This window comes from Ciona robusta, chromosome 5 (assembly GCF_009617815.1).
Source record: "Ciona robusta chromosome 5, ASM961781v2".
NCBI classification, from domain to species: domain Eukaryota; kingdom Metazoa; phylum Chordata; class Ascidiacea; order Phlebobranchia; family Cionidae; genus Ciona; species Ciona robusta.
In genome coordinates this window covers 3,129,266-3,150,843 of record NC_143239.1, presented here as the reverse complement: position 1 = coordinate 3,150,843, position 21,578 = coordinate 3,129,266, and the positions used below count along the sequence as shown (strand labels likewise).

Here is a 21,578-nt window from a genome sequence, read left to right as displayed (position 1 = left end):
TCTGTGTAGGGCTGTCTAGTATAAAGAGAGATGCTCGTTACCTTTTTCTTAGCATGCTGAGCAAATGCGCCTTTGCTTAACACAGCGAGAATTCGCGCGTTTTACGCAGTGAAGGATATATATCATATATGTACCAAAGTCCATAGAAATCACTCTATGGACTTTGATATGTACTAGAGTTGATAAAAGTAATCAACCTCATGGCCTACTAAAGATATCTTCACCAGGCAATGTCAACATGTGTACAAACTTCAGTCCATATACCCGTTATTCTGAAACTCATCAGCTACCGCTTTCTACAATACACCCTTAAGAGTTTAGCTTGGCCTACCCTATCTACCTCCTACCTTGACATACAGCAAATACGCTAAAGATGAATCGTATTCAATATTCACAGCTTTTTATAACATTTTATTCAACACAAACGGTGAACCTTTCCACAGGTTGCTTATGGTCCTGGTACATGAAGATCTTGTTCTACTATTTACACACAGTTTTCCAAAATTTGAATTTTGAGGAATCGCTCTCGCATATGAAATATGGAACCAGATTTTGAAATAAATAAGCATTTTGTTACTCAGTACACTTGAAATAATAGCGTCACGTTTTTGCCACTTCTTGTTTATACACATTTACTACACAGAGTGAAAATGTTAGAAAAATGGATCACAACCGGATTTTCTTTAGTTTTTTTGAATAAACCCCGCAATTACTTGGCTAAGCAGCCCAAAATGAAAAGCAGTCTGAATAGGAACTACATATTGAAAATTAAAAGTGTACTTTAAGCAGCGGAATTTAAAGTATGGTCCATGATATCTGCTCGAGTTATTCAGCTGTAAAGGTCATCTTCTTCCTCCTCATAGAGGTCCCCTGCTCCTGTAGCAGCTGGGCCACCGGATGGGGCATTTGGTCCAGCTTGACGACCAAAACTGTAAAGTACAAAATATTTTGTAAAGAACAGTTTTCTTTTTGAGTGCTAACTATTGTGTCACAAAGATTTGAATACACATACTAATATGAATTTGGCATATACTATACAGAATATAAAAAATGAAATTCAGTAAATATCAGGAAGGAGAACTAAAGTCAATTTTTATAACTAGTGTACAGAAAGTTCTTATTAAAGATAAATATACTCAGACAAGAAGAACCCAGTGACGAAGTAAATTAGAATTTATAAATGCTGTTATTTATAAAAGAATTGTTCAGCTCTCCAAGAACTATCTGTATGCCAACTATAAAATCATTTTTTCTTTGAAAATGTATTTAACAACTACAGTAATAATTCATACCTGAAGTTTCCGAAACCACGTGCTTGTTGTAATGTTTGTGCAAACATCTCGTACTTCCTGATGTCCTTGTCGGTCACGGATCGTCGAGCATAACGCATCGCTTCCTCAAAATGATCACGTCGGATCTCTGGAACCAAATCTTCTTCATCCTCATCAAAGTCCTGGAGACGAGAAGTTGCAATAAAAAGGGGGAGGCAATAATTTTTTTTTAGTTTATTTATGTTACTCCCAGTTGGAATTAAACCATATTGACTCAAGTTAGAATAAAATTTGTGCGTTTATTCTAATACCCTGTGTACTATCATAGAGCATGTTTTAAGAAAAGAATTTTGTCCCGTTACCAACCTTTATTTAGGATACCTCAATTGGAATAAAACAGCATTTACTACAATTAGACTAAGTATTGAAACACTCCTTGTTAAAAAAGTGAAACAATTTAGGTTTTTACCGATTTGAGGTAATAGATTGGTATTTGCCCTCATGCTAGAAAAACTAGACACCTATGTTATAATTAACCCACCATGTTGCTTTCTCCGTTTCTTGTACGTTCCCTCTCACGTTGAATGTCTTTCTCAATGCTTTCACGGATGGCCAACTTACATGCACGTTGGCAGATCTCAGTGAGATCAGCTCCACTGAAGCCTTTTGTGACTTTCGCCATCAGATTAAGGTCAACATCCTGCAAGCAAGGACATGTATTGACAACTTAGTCAAAGTTTCTCAAACTGTACAACTGACAGCCTTCTGTGCCAGAAAAAAATTATATTACTTTACTTTTGGCATGAAAATTCAACAAGAGTTTTAGCATGGTAGGCTATGTTGGGTAAAACTATAAGTCTTAAAGCATTTTTGTCACAAATCGATTCAGGTATAATATTAAATTACCTTATAAGATTTTAGAAATTCTGTGCCAAACACAACCAAAATATGCTAGCAGCCCAAATTTTTTGTAAAAAACTGCAAAAAATTATTGAATCTCAACCTATACATACATGACCATATACTATATTATTCAACCAATCCCATGTACTGTATTATTTGTTCCATGTTATTCTCAATAGTTACCTTGGAAACAGGAGATTTTCTGAGATTAGCTCTAAGGATCTGGATGCGAGACTTCTCATCTGGGAGTGGGATGTAGATGAGTTGATCAAGACGACCAGGTCGGAGGATGGCAGAATCAATGATGTCGGGTCGATTGGTTGCTCCAATAATAAACACTGGGGATGGGGAAGATTTTTAAGTTGTTTTAAGATTTTATAGTTCAGAGAATAGTCTGTTCTGTTGTTCTGCTGGTCATGAGTTATACATTAGAATTTTTAGGTATAGAACACAAAATGAGTTTGATTGCCCTGAATTTGGTTTAATTTATGTTTTCCAAATAGGTTCCACGGGAGATATATGACAAAAGTGGAATACACCAGAAAATAAAAATAGACTTTATAGATTCAAACAATTCTTTAAAGTTTATCTTGGCGAGTCTCTACCATAAGATTTACAAAAAGGAATCATTTCTTTCAAACTTTACAAAATAAAATAACTTTTTAAGTCCTCTTAACCATAATATTTAGAAAATAAAGTATATTTTCCCTACCATTCTTCTTGCTTGACATCCCATCCATCTCAGTGAGGATCTGGTTGATGACCCGATCTCCTGCTCCTCCTCCGTCTCCAACATTTCCTCCTCGGGATTTCGCGATCGAATCCAACTCGTCAAAGAAGAGGACACAAGGAGCAGCTTGTCTCGCCTGGTTTAAAAAATATTTAATTTTCGATGTTTTACTCAAGAATTAGTACAACATATATTCAGCTAAAGTTAGTGTCAACTAAATAAAAATCTAATCTTTTTAAAGCCTTTCAAAATTGTTTAGTTTGGTTTGAAAAATGAAAAACCTCCATATTGTGTGGAGTAAACTATTTTTGTTAGTTTTAACAACTTTTTTGCAAGTGTTTCTTTCTCATCTTAAAAGCATGATTAAATCATATGGTTTTATTCTGCAATTTCGGTATAAAGATTAAAGTAGAAAACACATTGTTTTTCTATTAACTTTTTACCAAAACCTCTTATCTTACCTTATCGAAAACTTCACGGACATTAGCCTCAGATTCACCAAACCACATGGTCAACATCTCGGGACCCTTGATGGAGATGAAATTGGCTTGACACTCGTTGGCAATAGCTTTGGCAAGGAGGGTTTTACCACAACCTGGTGGCCCATAGAACAACACACCCTTGGATGGTGTCATACCAAACTTAAGGAACTTCTCTGGATGCTCAACAGGGTACTGGGGAGAAGAAATGTTAGGATAAAAAACAAGGTTGGAAAAATTCAGAAAATTAAAAATCTTATAAAGCTTCAAAATTGTTAAGCAAGTTTAAGTTATTGTAGAGATTTTTTTTTCGTTTACATTTTTTAAAATTTTGGATAGAGGCATAGGGCTATTAAAAAAATGGGGTAAAGAACCAATCCTGGCCTACATTCCATATCCCATCCCATGCTGCACCATAAGACTTTATCCTTATAGAAATATTATTTAAAATGCAAACCAATCAACTAAACCATTCCATTTATACAATAAAATTTTCATTTTAAAAAGTTTCGGTTAAAAAAGTGAAATTATCTTTAGTAATGTAGGAAGTTTTGACTTTAACTTTTTAGTTTTACATTTCATTTACCTGAACAAGTTCTTGAAGTTCAGTTTTTACACTATCAAGACCACCAATGTCATCCCATGTAATGTTGGGCACCTCAACCACTGTTTCACGGAGTGCTGATGGATTGCTATGCGACATCGCAAACTGGAGAGACAATGCTGACAGTTAACCAGGAAGTGGTGGCATGCATGTAACAAGAGACACACAAACAAAAAGCAGAATGTTTATACGCATTATCCGATGCTGTCAAGCACTAAACAGTGTGTGTTGTCCATTAGCTTATGAGTTACTGCAGTATAAATCCCAGTTCATGTATCATGTCACCTGGACCTCAGTAACGAAGATTTTTTAAACTGTATATAAAATTTAGCCCCACCAGAGCATTATGTCTGTTTTCACAGATGTAGTAACAAAATCCACAAAAAAAAATGATGTTTTAAAAAAATGTTATTCAACGTTTTTTTTTTTTAAATTGTAATTTTGTGTTTAAAAGAAAATTTGTCATTTTTTGTTTTGAAGGAAAATTTATAATTTGGTGTTAAAAAAATTCTCCCACTTACCCTGAAGTCATCCATTGTAACAGCGAGGTTGTTCATCACTTCCGCATCAATATTCTCATCCTCAAGATCAATGAGGTCCATCTTTCCACGAATCTGCTGGAGGGCAGCCTCCGAACAAAGAGCAGCGAGATCAGCTCCTACGTGACCATGAGATTCCGCAGCAACCTGAAAAAAAACTTGAGTTAAAAAATGAAATACTTGGTGTTGGAAGCAATGGGCCAACAGTTGCCTTAATCTCATGTTCCATAGGACATAGATTCTCAACCGTTTAGCTGGCGACCCCATTTAATCACCAAAAATTTTTCGCTACCCTTTTAGGTTTGTAGTATATGCAGTGCTATGTGTAAAATTGACAGGCCTATAAACTTTTGCAACCCCTGAAATTTGTTACCTGCAGTTAAGGTAGCCCTGCTCTAGAACACCTTACACACAGAAAAAAAAGTCGGAAATATTAAAAATCTTCTTTACCTGTTCAAGATCTACATCAGCTCCGAGTTTCATGTTCTTAGTATGGATGCGGAGGATCTCAAGTCTTCCAGTTGCATCCGGAATCCCGATGTCCACTTCCCGATCAAATCTTCCGAAACGACGAAGAGCCGCATCGATGGAGTTCGGGCGATTGGTTGCTGCCATAACGACCACATGAGCGCGCTGTTTCAAACCATCCATCAAAGTTAGAAGTTGAGAAACAATTCGACGTTCCACTTCGCCATGAGTCTGCAACAAGATAATTATTTTAACAGTGATAGATTTAATAAGTTTTATTGTAAAAAAATCTATATATACTGTTTAATTTAATGTTAAAAATCGTCTGTCATAATTTAATACAAAATTCTATATCTTATAATACAGTGTAAATAATCTTATGGAAAAAGCCTACATATCATATTTTCGTAAAATATAAAACTTTAAATACAACTGGAGCTGAAAAATAAACCAGAACCTCAAAATTAAATTTTAATGCATTTATATAACACCATTATTGACTCATACATACTTTGTCTCGTTTGGGAGCAATAGCATCCAGTTCATCAATGAAGATAATAGCAGGAGCGTTCTTCTCCGCCTCTTCAAATGCTCTTCGGAGGTTGGACTCCGACTCACCAGCCAACTTACTCATGATCTCCGGACCTTAGAAGAGAATTTCATTTTAAAACTGTTGGATGTTTAATTTGTGTACGTTTACTTTGTGTACTAATTTGTGTTTATTTAATTGTGTACTAATCTGTATGTTTAATTGTGTTTTTTTTTTATTTGTGAATGTTTAGTTGTGTACCAATTTGCATATATTTAATAGTTTATTAGTCATGTTAAAATATTTAATGTATGCTACTATCCCTCATAGACACTCCAAGTAAAATGTTACAGGATTTTAGCTGTTTATTTTATACTGATTTCCAAAACAAGTAATAATACAGATGTACATATTTTGGTACTTAAGATATACAACCATTCTTGAATAAAAAATTAATCAAGAGTTTAAAATAGAAGAATGTAAGTGTATTGCATTTCATCATTTAGTTAAATTGCTTGAACTGTACTCTGTACACATCGAGATTAATCGTGCATTTTTTTATAAAATACATTTATATATTTTTAGTTATTTTTTGTTTAAAATATTTATATATATATTAATATATATATATATTTAGTTATTTATGTAAAATATTTTTGTTTAGTTTTTTTTGTACCACTCACCATTGATTAGAAAGAAGAAAGCACCAGTTTCATTTGCAACAGCACGAGCGATCAGAGTTTTTCCTGTGCCTGGTGGACCATACAACAGAATACCCCTTGGTGGTTTGATACCAATAGCCTGGTTAAAAGTGGTTAAAGTTTAGTATAATACAGTTCATCTTAAGTAGGTTAATCCATGCCAGGTAAGCTATGAGGGATTTACTACAGGTGATGTGTTATATTACTATGTGTCTTATATAAGGTTACCTTTTGCTTTTAACAAACTTATTAGAAAGGTTATATATTACTTTTAACCATTTTTTTGGAAAACTTTTAACATAATATAAGGTCAGGGGTGTATACAAGGAGGGGTCACAGGGGTCTGGTTTTAACAGTAGCCTGTATAGACCAAATTATGAAAAAAAATGAAACAACTTATTTTACCTAAAAAAAATAAAATAAAAATTACTTTAAACAGTTGTGGATGACGAAGAGGAAGTTCCACCATCTCCTTGATCTGTGCAAGTTGTTTCCTGCATCCACCAATGTCATCATAACCAACCTCATTTAAAGATTCCTCTTCATCCTGAAAATAAAACACTTCATGAATGGACTGAAGCACAGGTGCTTGTGTTTTTGAAAACCAGGAGGTTCTTTAGGCCATATCATATGCCCATATTCTTTAGTTACGGTGCGTTTTACAGCCTTTTTTAGGATTACAAAGCAATCGACCAGTACACTAATGTAATTAGTTCATTAATAGTGCTATCCAATTGGTGGTTAACAACTTAAACTTTATTTCCCAAAACTGGTCAAAATTTCAAGCATTTTACCAGTCAACTGATAATATTCTATGTGATTGATAAAAATACCTAAACCCAACCCTAAAACGATTGATTTAAATTTACATTTTGTGCTTATCTACAGTCTATGTAGGTTTTTTTTTAACAGAAATGATAAACACCTCTCTCTTGATAGCTTCTCCCTCATAGTGAATAGTAGTGTCGGTTGATACCACACAGAAAGGACTTGGATCTGTTTCCACTACTTTGAACTCCACAGCTCTCATACCACCTCTTATAAGAAGAACATCTCCTTTGCTGGAAAGTTAAAACACAAATTTATAAAAAAAATGAACAATTTTTAATAAATGAATGTAACTTTTTAACCTTGCATGGCGAGGCAAGAAAAACCTAATAACACAAGTGTTCTTTTACACCTCGTGCCCACCAGTTACCACATTTGTAACTTTGTGGGTGAATATTTTGGGACTATTTTTTATTTTTTTATGTCTGACTGACGATTTGGACAACCCATTAATGACTACTGGGTTGAATTTTTTTAACCATTTACCAATAGCAACTTTTTTACACTTTGAACAATATATACTATGTTAGGTATACAGACAAAGACACAGTTATTTATGACTATATGACTTACTGCACTGGTCTGTAAGCTTCCAGGAAGTAAGGTTTAAGGTAAACCTCAAACAAGTTTCCAGAGATTCCTTCTATGCTGTCATCAATGGGGAGGACATGGATCTTCACTCCGTACTTAACATCCGGACACGAATGGATGCTGCGGATCATAAAAAAAGGTTTTCAACTGATGACTGACGCAACAATAAGAAATAATAAAATTAAAAAATTTTAAAAATAAAAACTTATCAACTTCCTACAAAATTAAGCTTTTTTGACTTATTTTTTATTTAGTCATAATTTTTAGTTCGTTACCACCGCTTATTTATCCTGGTGTGATAAGATAAATTAGTAAGACAAAATACAATAGTGTTAAAAACATAATTCTATAAGCAGCTTGTACCAGGCATTTATGCTTACCAGTTTATTAATGCTAGTTGATTTAATAAACTTCTTAATATTAGTACCTCTATTTTAGAGAAAACGGCTACACAAAGAAATGCTGAAAATTTATACACTGTGCAAATTCACCTTACAACATCTCCAATTCGAACTCTCAGGTTATTTCGAACCACTCGGTTAATTCGGATTTTCTCGTTCGAAATTGTATCATCGGACAGAGCAACGCAAACGGTTTCTTTTCGCTTTTTGCCCTTCAGCAACACAGTGTCGGCTCGAAACAACTGTAGTTCCTCCATTTTTGCCTAAAAGAATTTCGAAATACAATTTACTACTTTGTGCTTATTAGTTATTATACTAATACACCTACCACCAAATTAAGGGCCATTTACTACCAAAATTTATTTGTTGGAGTTTTATCATATATTTATTAGACCTGGATGATTGGGCTTGTGTGTTAACTTTTACTTTCAAAGTTAACAAAAATGCAAGAATTTTAAAAGTAAACCTAAAGTAACCATTTTTGGAAATTTTGTCATTGTTTTTTTTAAATATAAAATGTAGTGTTTTATTTTTAAATATTTAAAATGTATTAACACACTGGTGATAAGGAGACCACGCTGTTATCATCAACTACAGCATCTTCCACAATCAAACGATTCGGTTTGCTCTTTGTTCTGAGAATCGCAGTTGCCAGATCTTTATCGTCTTTGTCTCTGTAAATAAATGTAATTTAAAATAGTTTGTTCACAAACAAAACAGAAAAATTTTAAAAATGAAATTTTGTTTTAATTTTTAACTTACCCTCCTTTTGCTGCCATTTTGCGTCAAAGAAAATACTGTGAACAAGAAATTCAAAAATGCCGTGGCTTCTAATATCAGTTCAATAAATAAAGCTTAAACAAAGGGATGATACCTAAATGTTAAAAAAATTGTCACAAAACCGGTCCGTAACGCACGTAATATCCGTAATACAGTATTAATTTTTCATTAAACACAAAAACGAACAACTTAATCACAATGTTACCGTTTACCTACAATGTTGTCCTCAACTACAAATCAACCAACAGTGACTAAAACTGAAAACCGGTATCAACACGTCTTCCGAACAAAAAGAAGAGTTCCTTATTTTATTAACCTGTGACGTCAGCTTCACAACGATAGCGCTTTGTGACAGGACAAAATTCAATTTATTTAATACTGTTTCTATGTGAAAATGATATGAAAATTCTTTCAGTTGGAAATAACTCTAAAATATTGCTGGTTTTAAACCTAAATGAATATTTAAATTAAATTTTATATTAAATTGTAATCGTTTAGTCTTCTTTCAAAGTAAAATCACATTACAAACAACGTTAATCCAAAAGGGGGGTTCAAAAAAGAGGAGACAAGGATCCGAATGTAAGCCTTTTTACATACACCGGTTGTTGTGTATATATGAACTGTTCGGTGCAGTACCTATTTAATATTCCATGGTTAAACCGCTGAATAAGCTCCATTGAGAAGGCATACATAAACACTTGTGGAAATTTCGGCTGACGCAAAACAACCGCCGCCGCAGCACACCAATAAGCTTGCCTGTAACCCAGAAGTAATGGGTTCAAGGCTTGACGCTGGTACCGTTGTGGGCGTATGTGTATTTTGGCAAGACACTTAACGGCAATTGCCCCAACCCAGTGGTCACTAATGGGTTGTCCAAATTATCAGCCATATACATAACAAAAATTCGCCCCCAAAAATGATTACCCACAAAGTAACATACATGGTAACTCGCTGGTACGAAGTGTTAAACCCGTGTGATAACGAATGTCGTTTTCCGGCCACGCGAAGATAAAGAAAGTTGCATTCATCAGCCAGATTGCCAAAGAGGTCGTTAAAGAAAGCGAGAGACATTAAAACAGTTATGTTCAATCTCTAACAAACAAAATAATGTTAATTGCTGAAGACATAATATCAAATTTTCTACAGTTACAATAAAATCGCGATGCAAAAAGAACTAAGCAAGACCACAGACAGGACAATATTTATACTGTGCAAAAAGAACTAAGCAAGAACACAGACAGGACAATATTTATATAGCCCAGTCAGACGGTGGCGCTAGACAGTCAGTGAAATAGTAATTGTTGGAGCAGTGTTTTTGGGCCTAGCGCGTTAAAATAAAAACGCGCTGGACCCAAATTACCACGCTCCCTGGAAATTAATGGAAACAGAGTTCGTCGACCAAAACGTTATGACTGTCGCTATGTTATTACCAATGAGAGATGGCTGTGCCGATTTTCTGCGCATATTTCCACTGCGTGTCTTACTCAAATCAGTAATTCTATACTGCGGCGATTGTTTAAGAAAGGGATAATTTCGGACTACCATACAGGCCCACGGCTATTATGGTTAAACCCACAAATTAAAACGAAACAACAAAGCTTTTTAATCAACCAGTTTTTAACTCGTGGCATTTCCTCCTATCATGACCTTATCAACGAAAAAAGCGAATATATGGGATACAACGAAATAACAAAAAATGGAAGGTCCCAATGTGATTGTAAAGAAACTGAGCGAGCGGACTATACACCAGTTGTTTGTCCTAATAGCTAGCAAAACAACATTAAACAATTTATCATATGTAGTAGGGTGGGTAGGATAGGACGTGTTTTCATTCACTTTTCTCGTTCCATTTGGTAGTAAACAAAGATTATTTACAGGATTATAATAACGCCGCGACCCTAAAAACGCATTGTTGTAGTTGTTCAAAACACGATCGAGAACTATGGGATTTGGGTGTCGGAAGCTGACATTATTTAAAGTTTTTTATCCTTTTCCACAGTACTATACTAGATATTCAGACAATACTGCAAGTGTGAAACTTAAAGGAAAGTAAATAAAAAAACAGCGATTTTTCCGGTCAGTTACAAGGCAAGACAGTCCATATGTAGGCCTATATACATATATGATACGTTTTCAATAATGATTGTAAATGCTATTAGGATCGAAACTTAATAAAAAAAACGAATTAACGAGCAACAATATGCGTATATTTTGCGAGAATCGGATATGTTTTGGAAACGCAGCTCGCATCGAATAGTTTGCTTTGTAGAGTTTCTCAGATTTGATACGCTATAAGATAATAAAGAAACAACTATATAAGTTTAAATGCGTTCCTTTCGAAAATAGCAAAACAGAAGAAAAACAGATTAACCAGAAACTTAACGGGAAGTTATTAAAACGAAACGTAATCTTTCACTAACAGCTATTATGTTGATTTTAACGAATGTAACTTGTTTTATCTTTAACGACAGTTGTTAGCAACGCGGATTTTCTGTTTCACATTATAAAGGTCCTTCGATGATTTTTGTTTTATTGTGCCGTCGCTCTTGTGTTACGTTTATGGAGAAGATACAATTTTACTCCTGAAAGGAAATCGGGACCAAACAGCGGCATAAAATATACATGCAACTGTTAAGGCAGGTCCCACAAACACCCAGTAGCCTCCTTGGCACAGTTACTTAGGTATACAGATCGATTAATTATTTCTTTATGCTTAAGCATTCCGTTAGTTCAAACATGCTGTCTATACTCGATAAAGAACAGTTTCAATGCACTTGCTATAGTACAACGGTTTTATCACCTGCGAACATTAAATGCTCACAATCAAGCATCAACCCGGTATTATGTTGCGTAAGTTATAGTTAGGCATGAATACCAAACAATAGTTGGCAATAAGTCGCGCATATTTATTTGCATAGTTTAGACTTTAAATAAATGGGCCGATAAATATAACGAGATATTTCTAAAACAGAAACATTTTAAAAAGTTTTCCTAATATATGTTTAATTCATTTTAGTTTCGGTTTTTGGTAAACTGTCGCATTCTCTTCAAATGGTATCATGCGTCGTAAGTTGATTCTTTTCGGTGCGATCGTTATATTGCATATAGTCATATATAGACTGGAAATAAAAAAATAAAAAAAAAACAATCAATACAGTATCTGTTTTAATAAACGTCCCCTGTCAAAAACAGAGAATGAAAGAAAAGGAGAATCATCCAAAAACGTAACGAGAAGTTATTAAAACGAAATATTATAAACAACTGGTACCTGGTATATTACAAACATTCTAAATGGCATTCGATGAGGCTTATTCATCGTGTCGTGGCTTTTACTGAGAAGAAGAAACTTTACGTCTGAAAACAGCGTGTGGGAAACAATCAAACAGCGCTAAACAAAATAAAAGGCCCTCGGTTTTGCAATATTTTACCATTGTTTGAAAGAAACAACGTGAGATAACTGATTTGGTATTTGTGTGGCTATAGTGGTATAATTATTGTTTTATTGCAGATGAACAAGTCAGCACTTCTTATCCTGCTTCTCATCGGACTCCTCGTCCTCACAGAACCCACTGCATCAGAGCATGTGTTTTTTAGTCGTCGTCGCAGATGGACAAGGTGGAACCAAAAGGTTGTTGTAGAAGGTAAGCATAAATGATAACAGTAAGCATACACGGATGGTGATAAAAGTTTACAATATAAAACAGGTAGACCTATAGCCCTATACCGTGATAGTTATTTCGGGTTTTCAAACAGCTATACTTAAACCAATTAAAATACCTATTGAACATTTTGTTTAGCTTAACGCAAACTTTAAATTTACTTGCAGACATTTTGGAAGCCATGGAGCAAAGTGATATGCTGCACACATAGCACTAAACGTCCATTGTAAAAATTGAAATCGGACGATATCAATAAATGATACAATATCCCAATATTGAAGCTGTTATTTTTTAATTAGTGTCTAGGAACTTTAGTGGGGGGGGAGCGAGATGAGACCCCTTTAGCACTTATAATATGCAAATATCCTGAATGTGTTTTTAACAAATAACAACAGTTTATATGGTAGTCGCGGGGATACCGTTTTATAATTCTTTGAATGTTCTTTGTTTATTATCAAATGGTACGAGAAAATAGAGTGAAAAGTCGCCTCATTTTTCCCCATACTACTTTATCACGTAGCGATACAGACAGGAAATATGTACCAGCGATGGGAAAACGCCAAATAATTTGGAAACAACCATATGTTTAAATAAACGCTTCTGCCGAAAACAGAGAAAAGAAACGAAGAATCAACCAGAACCTTAACGGGAAGTTATTAAAACAAAGCTAACTCTTCCAGCTGGTATAACAAACACTCTATAGAATATTCAATGTTTTTTTTTTCTTGACAAATATTCTGGACAAAATTTATGTAAGACTTCATAGGGACTAACATTTAGGTACAGGTTAAGCCGCGTATTATATGTTGCTGTTACGTATATCATTGACAAAAAGTATAATACTGTCGAATAATTATATAACATCATTTTTCTGACTATCATTAAATGGGGGTGGGTAAAAAATAAATAAAAAGTCTCGTCTGACCAAGTGTCCCATCCTCCCCCATCCTATCTATATTTTATTACGTATTAGAATATCGTAGGGTTAAACTGATCGAACAGCTGGTGGTAAATTGACACAGGAACTTAAGTAACTTTGAAGGTATATTAGGATTATTTAAGCATGGCTCAATACTGTTTTTTTTTATGTTTTACGACATTGTCAACTCCGAATGTTTTATATTTTGAAACTTATATAAGTTTATGACAAATATCGAATGAAATATATCAGTGCTGGCAGTTACTATATATTCAGCTTAAAGTAAACGGCACTTCACTTCTTGTTTGCAGATAATATTTGACAGAAACTGCTTTCTGTGCGTTGGCGTCCGAGTAGTAACTGGAAATGTACAAAATAAGCTTTAGATAAGATCTATTTATAATTGAATGAAAAAACTAGCTTTAAATGATGATATGGGAATTAGATTCTTACAATATCTTATAGTAGAATGAGGTAAAATAAGATATGTTTTAATTCTTATTTCTCGCGACAGTTGTAATTATTAAAGATAGTTGTAATTATTTAAAACACGATCAGGAAATCCCCCAAAAATCATTAGTACAGTAGAGTGGGGGAAGATGGGACACCTTTCAGCTCTATATTTTCTCGTCACACTTAGCAGTAAACAAAGAACATTAAAAGAATAACAAAACTATATCCTCACGACTCCCATATATACCGTTGTTAATTGTTTTAAACAAGATCAGGATATTTAGATATTATGTGCTAAATGTGTCCCATCTTTCCCCACCATGTTATATATAGCAAGGAGGGCAGCAGAAATCAGTTTATATTGACTTATATGTGCGACTCACCCTAAAGTAGCGCATCCGGCTTCAGCGCAGTTATCGCATTTACCCGTCAAGTAGGAATCGTAGTCAGCACACGGGTGTCCGATCATGGGAGTTTTAGCGTTCACGATCGAATCGATCATGAGTTCACATGAACGACCGTGATTGCATGTCACCTCCCACCAGTTACCTGGTTTAAACCATGGTTACGATTAAAACTAGGCACGGTGGTAAAAAAACTTTTGTTGTTTTTAATAAGGCTGCAATTAGTATACTGCTGTCGGTTTGACAAAATAAATAGTTGCTACGTTGGTGAAACTTTAGTACAAATGTTTTGGGGGATTTAGCTTTTCTTTAAAGATATGGCGCTGGGGTTAATTGGGACATGTTTTAATTTTTTTCATCCCATTTGTTAGTAAATAAAGAACATTAACAAAATTAGCGTTGTTATTTTACAAAATACAATAATGAAATATGGAAGGTGGGTCTTTACTAAAACAACGGTATTCTCTTTTACCCCGCACAGGTACTTATATGCTAAATTAAAAGGTGCAGACGTCTAGACTCTTTACAACACAAAGATTATAACGTAGTAATTGCCTGATTCTTCTTCGTTGCCAGGGCAGCCGGGTTGGTCTTGTCCTCCGTTGGGATAAAAGTCGGCATGTCCCACCGGGTCCATCATGCCCCATCCAAGTTGCCAGTACGGTTTTCCGTCAGTATGTATGGCATCCACATACAGCGCGTCTGTTGGGTCGAGCCGTACTACGGGATCCGTTCCTTGATAAAACGGCTCAGCTGGATCCAGGCCTAGACCATTGAAAGTTTGTATTACAATTGCTTCAACCCAGTGCTGGCTACTTACAGGTTGTCGAAATTGTCAGCAATACAATAAAAAATAGGATCATCCACAAAGATACGTGCGTGGTAACTCGGCGGACATGCGGTGTATGAACACCCGTGTGTGTTATAACGACTACCGCTGCCCGACACCCGAGGGTTAAACAGGTTTCATTCATACAATATTATGAAATATGCAACACAGTGGTATACGCACCGGTAATTCGACCTAAACGTGTTAATCTTTCACCAGCATAGCCAGCAATGTGTGCGCCCAAGCTGTGCCCGATGATGTGAGCATTCTTTTCCAAAGCTCCTGATTGCTCCTAGGATGACAAGAGTAACGTCAAATTTAAGCTATAACATAGGAAAATTACTTGACGTGAGGTAAAATAGGACATTTTTTTATTTTCCTTTCGTGTTTTTATTCTCCTTTCGTACCATTTAGTAGCGAGGAGAGTATTTACGAATTGTATAACCATGGCCCGGGAATTTACGCAACTTTTTGCAACGAAATTTCAACATCGCACTTTGAGTGCGTTACCTCAAGCCTGTTAATTAAGAGAGCAATCTCCGCCCCTACGACACGAGTGTTGGCGGTAGCTTGGCCGTAATTGAGCTTAGGATTAGCTCCTTGTTCCCAGCAGAGTCGTATAAACACCGAGTAGTCCAACTGCCGTCTATGTGTGCCCAAAATAGAGCAAAAGTGGTGACTTTGACAATGGGTTTAAACGAACTTGTTAAGTTTTGTTTGTGTTTTCCTATTGTGGGAAGGTGTAAAACAGCTTCTATTTACCTTACCAAACATTTTTTAGAAAAAATGTATAAATTTAGCCGCATTAAATGACTAAAATGTCGCAAATCAACCGCTTCTAATTCTAATTTTTGATTTTTTTTGACACAGAAAACAAATAACACATGTTTTTTACATTTTTCAACCTATAAATTTGTTTTTAGGCCCAAGTTTTTCTGTAATTTACCAAAAAACATACATTTTCCCTATACCTACTGTGTTATTTTGGACCCAAATTGCCGTTCAATTTGTGTTTTACGTAACAATGGGTTGGACTACTCGGTATTTCTATGGCTCTGGTTCCCAGTTAACAACAATCACGTTTACATCTTCGGCATCCAGCAACACGTTTTTCATATCCTAAAAACGATGAATTATTAAGCACTTAAATTCATAATATATGATAGGCCTGTATACCTGAACCCAACTGGTTTCTCCACTCGACACAAAACCGTGGACAAGAAATTTTGTTGGTCGGATGGCACGAAAATGAGAGTTGTTTATTGAAGTTTGGTCATTGTATTTTAGTAAGTTATAGGTTCTTCTGTTTAATCTAGAAATCGTTCAATAAAGAACTATTTTCTAGCTCAGATTAACACAACAGTTAAAAAAAAAAAACGATAACCTGCTCGACTGCCGTTGATGGAGTGCTCTGTATTTTCATTTATAGACTACAAAATGTGTACTTATTTTACCTGGTGTACAGCCAAAACTCGGTGTTTAATTCAACCGGGCTCCATGGAAGATAAGGTATTGGTCTTTGTAAGCTGGTAAAAGGGCGACTATCTCCGAAACAACCAAGTTCGTCAAAGCATACCTCCCCTGTTTACAGATATATCATATAACCTTGATCATATTTAAACTTACTTTTACATATAATGCTATCACATTAACGTGTATTGTTATTCTTTTAATAAAACTTACTTGATTGTACGCTGGCTACTAGTAGCAGTAAAGTTGAAATAAACAGCATTTCGGCGGCAAAAACTTATTTTAGACGTTTTAAGTAATAGTTAATAGCAGAGTCCGTATATAAACATGTTTATATACGGACTCTGGTTAATAGTTATGTGGTCAGTCCATATCGCAGTATATATAGGCTCATGCGGCCCTGGTTAATCTTACACCTGCTGTATCCCACAGACTTATCGGAACTTCGGAAGGTTCCTTGATAAACAACATCTGTGACCTCTACTTAGCAGATTAGCTATTGGCTATTATAGTGTATATGTATCTGGCCCTTGTCAACATACGAGTTGGCAAAACCTTTTACTTGGGAGTTAAATTTAGTCCTAATAATCGAAATAATACATTAACGCCGTGTGAGATAATAGCTTATGTCGATAAAGCAACATTTGAATCAGCTGTAGAAAGAGTGTCACACCACTATAAGTTGGAGAATTTCCAGTTTAAAAGAAAAGAAGAAATATTGAAAAATTAGTTTCTTCAATTCAAATAAACCTGTCAATTTCCCAGGAATAAAATATAGATCACTTAACAAGAACTTAAAAAAAAAATATTATCAATTACTTTATTTACTTGAAAACTAATATGGGTTTTGCTGGAGAGAAAGGTTAACTAACTAAATAAACAGTGTCTTCGTTGATCAAACAAAAACATCCTGTAAGAAAGCATGGCTATTATTTTATTTATGACTAGAGAAACTTTCTTTCTCCATATCTGCCGACCTCTTTGCAGGGACACTGAGTAGAAGTTAATAACTCCATGTGTATTATGGAGAAATCTGCAATTTAGAATCATATTTATTATTCCATTATTTTACAAACATTTTGTAACCATATTTGTAGAACAAATTACCAGAAAAACAGTTCTGCATCAAAAATACTAATCACAGTTAAATAGAAACTGGTCTTATGTACATTAATAACTTATTTTGTCATAAAACATTTAAATATTAACATTTTGGGTTATTTTGACAGAAAGTAAAAAAAAATAGGTGAAACAAATATAGTTAATTGCCCATAATATTTTACAAACTAAAAGAATCCTGCATTGCTTCAAATGTTGATCTTTTTTCATTATCGTGTACATCGCGGCTTTAATTTATCACTCGAAAAGGCAAACAGGCTTTCTGTTTACAAATACAACAACAAACACAACAACCAAAGACTCCTTGAAAAAAATTTAAGATGCGTGTTTCGCGGGCAAAATGACGAAGATCTGTCTAAAATAGACATGAGCTGGAACATAGACAGATTTTTTATTTTTTAATGCAGGTTTTCTATGTATGTTTTTATAATAACTTTTAAGTTAATTTATTAATTAAAAAAGAGACGTTTTGCTTTTATCGCTTTCATTTTCTAATTTTAGTATTCTTTTAAAGTTTGTTTGGGGAGCGGCTGTTTATTTTTCGGGTGACGGGTGAGGTCAGGCGGTCATACCCACAGAAATAAAAAGGAGTAGAACGCGCAACTGCCCAAAACCGTGATATATTCTTTTTTCTATTCACGTGACCGCCAACTCCGTCCCCATTTCCCTTCGTCTTCATTGTAAAAGATAGGCGCATAGTATTTTTGGAAGGTTTTAGCTGTTTATTTTAAAAACTACACCAACTATTCAAGTTTATTAGGCCAGTTTAGTTATTTAGTAGGTTAACGCTTACAGTTTACCACTTGTTTAAAAAATTTAATTATTTAAAAAAATTAATTAAAAATTTCAAACAAAAGGTTTGTTAGAAATATATATATATTAGAAAATTGTTGTTTTAAACTATAACTTTAACTTAAGTCAAAAAACGAAGAAAAACTACATAAAACGTCATCGACTCCATTGACTACAATAGTAAACGGGAACGACCCGCGAAAGAGAGAGAGTGTATCACCTCTCTCCTTTGCCGACATTGGAGATGCGCGTTCTATTCTTTTTTATTTCTGTGGTCATACCGAAGCAAATACGTTCTTTACGTCGCAGTGTGAATATCACGTAAATCAAAAATGACAGTCACATAGTGCTATAGTAAACAGTATATAAGGGGTAGGCCACCGGTTTAGTTTGCCTTAACTCACTGTGAATTGTTAGATTTAGGCAAAGCCTAATTACGTGTTTATAAAATAGCCTAACAATAAAGTAATGAATGCTTTTCACTTTTGTACAGTTATTTGTTATATGTGGATTAATAAGCTAAGGATAAGGAACAGATAGTGTGATTTCAAGACAACTTTTAGCTGTTTTGTTTGATAAGTTTGGACTATTTACAATTTCAAAAAGCAAATGCCGAGTAAAACTATGAGTCAAACCAACAGCAGCTCACAACACAGAGCACCAGAACTGGGTTTGCATGAGCTGGTATTTGAAAACAATATTTCACAACTCTCCAAGAAGCTGAATGTAAAAAAAGAGAATGAAAATTTTGAAGAAGTGAGAGACCATCATGGGAATACACCTTTACACCTCGCTGTAATGTTGGGCCATAAGGAATGTGTGCAGTTGTTATTAAAACATGGCCATGAAATTAACGTGAAGAACCACTATGGATGGACGCCATTGCAGGAAGCAGTCAGCTATGGTGACCGCCAGACCATTACTTCACTGTACAGGTTTCTTCGAAAGCAGAAGAAAAATTCTATGAAGAAACAGAAACCAGAAATAAGGGAAGCATTACAAGCTTTGGGCGGTGACTTCTATATGGAGATGCGCTGGGATTTCCAAAGCTGGATACCCTTTGTGTCCCGCATTCTGCCTTCAGACACATGTCACATCTATAGAAGTAGTCACCGTATTCGTATGGACTCCACTCTCGAAGATTTTAGTGAGCGACGTTGGATTCGAGGAGACATTTCAATCATCATTGATTTTGCAGCAGATGGGGAACCTGATGTGTTGCTACTGGACAACAAGTCAGTAAATCATTATTACTTGATTTAATAGCTGGATCTTTGCAATTACTACCAAATAGGCTACCAATTACCATATATTTTCCAGACGAAAAAGCTAAAAAAAAATACTAATGCAAAATTATGCAATACAAATTTATAGTTTTGGATAGTGTATAGAATTAATTTTACATAAAAACCAACAGTTTGTACAACTTGCATTAACCTAGTCTCAGCATAAATTAAATGTGTACTTATTTTTTTAGAAACAAAATTTACCAGCATATGAAGCAGACCACAGTACAGGAGCGTGAAGCATCTATTGAGGAGGAAGTTGACATATCGATGAGCACAGACATTGTGGATGCTGCAATGAAGACTAAGGAGAGCGTTATCGAGTCTGTGAACTCAGGGTGGATTTTTACTCATCACAAAGCAGAAAAGATCGGACAGTTTAATGCGGATTTTTACCGCATTTCAAATCTGATGCTGGTTACTCGGAAAAGAAGAGAGCATTTGTCAGAGGAAGATATAAAAAAGAACAAGATGCTTCGGGATGCGATTAGCAAGGGTGAAGATGCTGGAAAGATTCTGGATGAATGTGAAGACAGTTCTGATCCAGAAAGGCGGCAATCTCTTCCTGCTCCTGAGCCGTCAAAGATCACATGGAAACAATATAATAACCACCGTAATTCTGATCCATGCTTGGGTCGCCACAGAAAGGAGAAACTGAATACCAAAAGATTTGAAGCCTCTCTTGGCATGAGTGCTGAGTTTCCAGTACGGCTTGAAAATCTTCTTCCGATCTTTGCGGCTCTTGGAACAAAAGCAAAGTTGTTCTCGAAATTAAAAGACTTTGTAACACTCCGTCTTCCCTCAGGGTTTCCAGTCCAAATTGACATTCCAGTGTTTCCCACAGTTAAAGCTGTCATCAACTTTCCCCAGTTTGAGTTCCGTAGCAGTATCCCAAGCTCCATGTTTACTGTCCCATCCACATACAAGGAAGAGCCAAGTTGGTTTGAAAAGAGCTGTAAGCAGAGACAGCAGGAGTCCTCTAAAAAAAGAGCAAGTAAGAGCGCAACTTGAGTTTTTTGTTACCACTTTTCACTGGAAGTTCAATCACCTACATTTCAAACCTAAATATGTTTTAGATATTATTGTTTAATTATTTTATTTATTACCTTTATACTTCTTAGATGATATGATTAGTTTTATCCAGGTAGAAAGCGTTCTTCTATTATACTTTCTACCTAAAACTTCTTCTATTAGTAGACAATAACACTGCGAAACCTATGCAAATATCTCAATGCTGTAGGTGTGGCAACATTTTTATGTGTGCTTACATTTTGTGAAGTAACTTTGGTGCAAATGCGTATGCACTAAGCACTCATAATTTTTAAATCGGCTACAATATGTTTTTTAACTGCTCATTTTAACCTTTCATGTAGTAATACTTGTAGCAGTAACACCAAAGATATTACTAGAGGTAGCCCTGTTTTATAAATTCTTTTTACTTTTTAATAATGATAGATGATCTTTTAGCAATAGAATGATACTGCCCAAAATCTTTCAGCCAAGGGCACTTCTTTTAGCAGGTCTGCAATTCAAAATAGCCTAAATTCTGTACATTTCAACGTATCACTGGCCTTTATGTTACTGTGTCTCGGACTGCCTTTACACGATGTTTAATTTTTTGTCTTTTCATTATTAAATTACTTCTTTAATACTTGAATGTGCTGATATCGTTCGTCGCTTCAATACAATGGTTTAATGATACATCATTGTTGTAATTGTTATATGATGGATAAACAAATATATCTATTGTGGTTCCAAGGCCAAGATCTGAATCAATTATCCTAAAAACACAAGCGAGGGACTCGTAATTCTATAACTGTGTA

The 21,578-nt window shown here is 35.0% G+C and overlaps 3 protein-coding genes and 1 long non-coding RNA gene across 4 annotated transcripts; 2 read left to right on the top strand and 2 right to left on the bottom strand.

The window, feature by feature from the left end:
- Positions 1–390: 390 nt before the first annotated feature.
- Positions 391–8,955, bottom strand: LOC149735628 (transitional endoplasmic reticulum ATPase-like). Its single transcript, XM_089879264.1, has 17 exons — positions 8,807–8,955; positions 8,604–8,718; positions 8,135–8,307; positions 7,626–7,763; positions 7,150–7,285; positions 6,655–6,771; positions 6,207–6,324; positions 5,506–5,639; positions 4,977–5,225; positions 4,509–4,673; positions 3,970–4,092; positions 3,366–3,578; positions 2,887–3,040; positions 2,358–2,512; positions 1,813–1,971; positions 1,293–1,453; positions 391–929 (listed from the first exon to the last, which is right to left on the bottom strand). Exons 1-17 carry the CDS (start codon positions 8,821–8,823, stop codon positions 830–832), a joined length of 2,427 nt encoding a protein of 808 aa, XP_089735390.1. The 5' UTR covers positions 8,824–8,955; the 3' UTR covers positions 391–829.
- Positions 8,956–12,115: 3,160 nt separating this feature from the next.
- LOC149735627 (uncharacterized) lies at positions 12,116–12,756 on the top strand. The gene is made up of 3 exons (XR_016385079.1): positions 12,116–12,272; positions 12,333–12,465; positions 12,651–12,756. It is a non-coding gene; the product is annotated as an uncharacterized LOC149735627 (long non-coding RNA).
- On the bottom strand, positions 12,358–16,886 carry LOC149735626 (pancreatic triacylglycerol lipase-like). The gene is made up of 9 exons (XM_089878661.1): positions 16,772–16,886; positions 16,543–16,669; positions 16,265–16,400; positions 16,155–16,207; positions 15,599–15,698; positions 15,272–15,380; positions 14,815–15,024; positions 14,239–14,404; positions 12,358–13,762 (listed from the first exon to the last, which is right to left on the bottom strand). Exons 1-9 carry the CDS (start codon positions 16,818–16,820, stop codon positions 13,675–13,677), a joined length of 1,038 nt encoding a protein of 345 aa, XP_089734787.1. The 5' UTR covers positions 16,821–16,886; the 3' UTR covers positions 12,358–13,674.
- Positions 16,887–18,599: 1,713 nt separating this feature from the next.
- Positions 18,600–21,456, top strand: LOC149735625 (ankyrin repeat domain-containing protein 13C-like). The gene is made up of 2 exons (XM_089878651.1): positions 18,600–19,704; positions 19,947–21,456. The coding sequence occupies exons 1-2, from the start codon at positions 19,079–19,081 to the stop codon at positions 20,764–20,766; spliced, it is 1,446 nt and encodes a 481-aa protein (XP_089734777.1). The 5' UTR covers positions 18,600–19,078; the 3' UTR covers positions 20,767–21,456.
- The last annotated feature ends 122 nt before the right edge of the window (positions 21,457–21,578 follow it).

Excerpts from the sequence above, each read along its gene's own strand:
- LOC149735626 (XM_089878661.1), bottom strand. The coding sequence starts at position 16,820 with ATGCTGTTTATTTCAACTTTACTGCTACTAGTAGCCAGCGTACAATCA. Across the intron at positions 15,025-15,271 it reads ACGTTTAGGTCGAATTACCG|GCCTGGATCCAGCTGAGCCG; the intron begins GTGCGTATACCA and ends TCAATGGTCTAG. Across the intron at positions 14,405-14,814 it reads TGGCAACGAAGAAGAATCAG|GTAACTGGTGGGAGGTGACA; the intron begins GCAATTACTACG and ends GGTTTAAACCAG.
- LOC149735628 (XM_089879264.1), bottom strand. Across the intron at positions 4,093-4,508 it reads TTACAATGGATGACTTCAGG|TTTGCGATGTCGCATAGCAA; the intron begins GTAAGTGGGAGA and ends TTGTCTCTCCAG. Across the intron at positions 3,041-3,365 it reads TCCGTGAAGTTTTCGATAAG|GCGAGACAAGCTGCTCCTTG; the intron begins GTAAGATAAGAG and ends TTTTTAAACCAG.
- LOC149735625 (XM_089878651.1), top strand. The coding sequence starts at position 19,079 with ATGCCGAGTAAAACTATGAGTCAAACCAACAGCAGCTCACAACACAGA. Across the intron at positions 19,705-19,946 it reads GTGTTGCTACTGGACAACAA|AAACAAAATTTACCAGCATA; the intron begins GTCAGTAAATCA and ends TTATTTTTTTAG.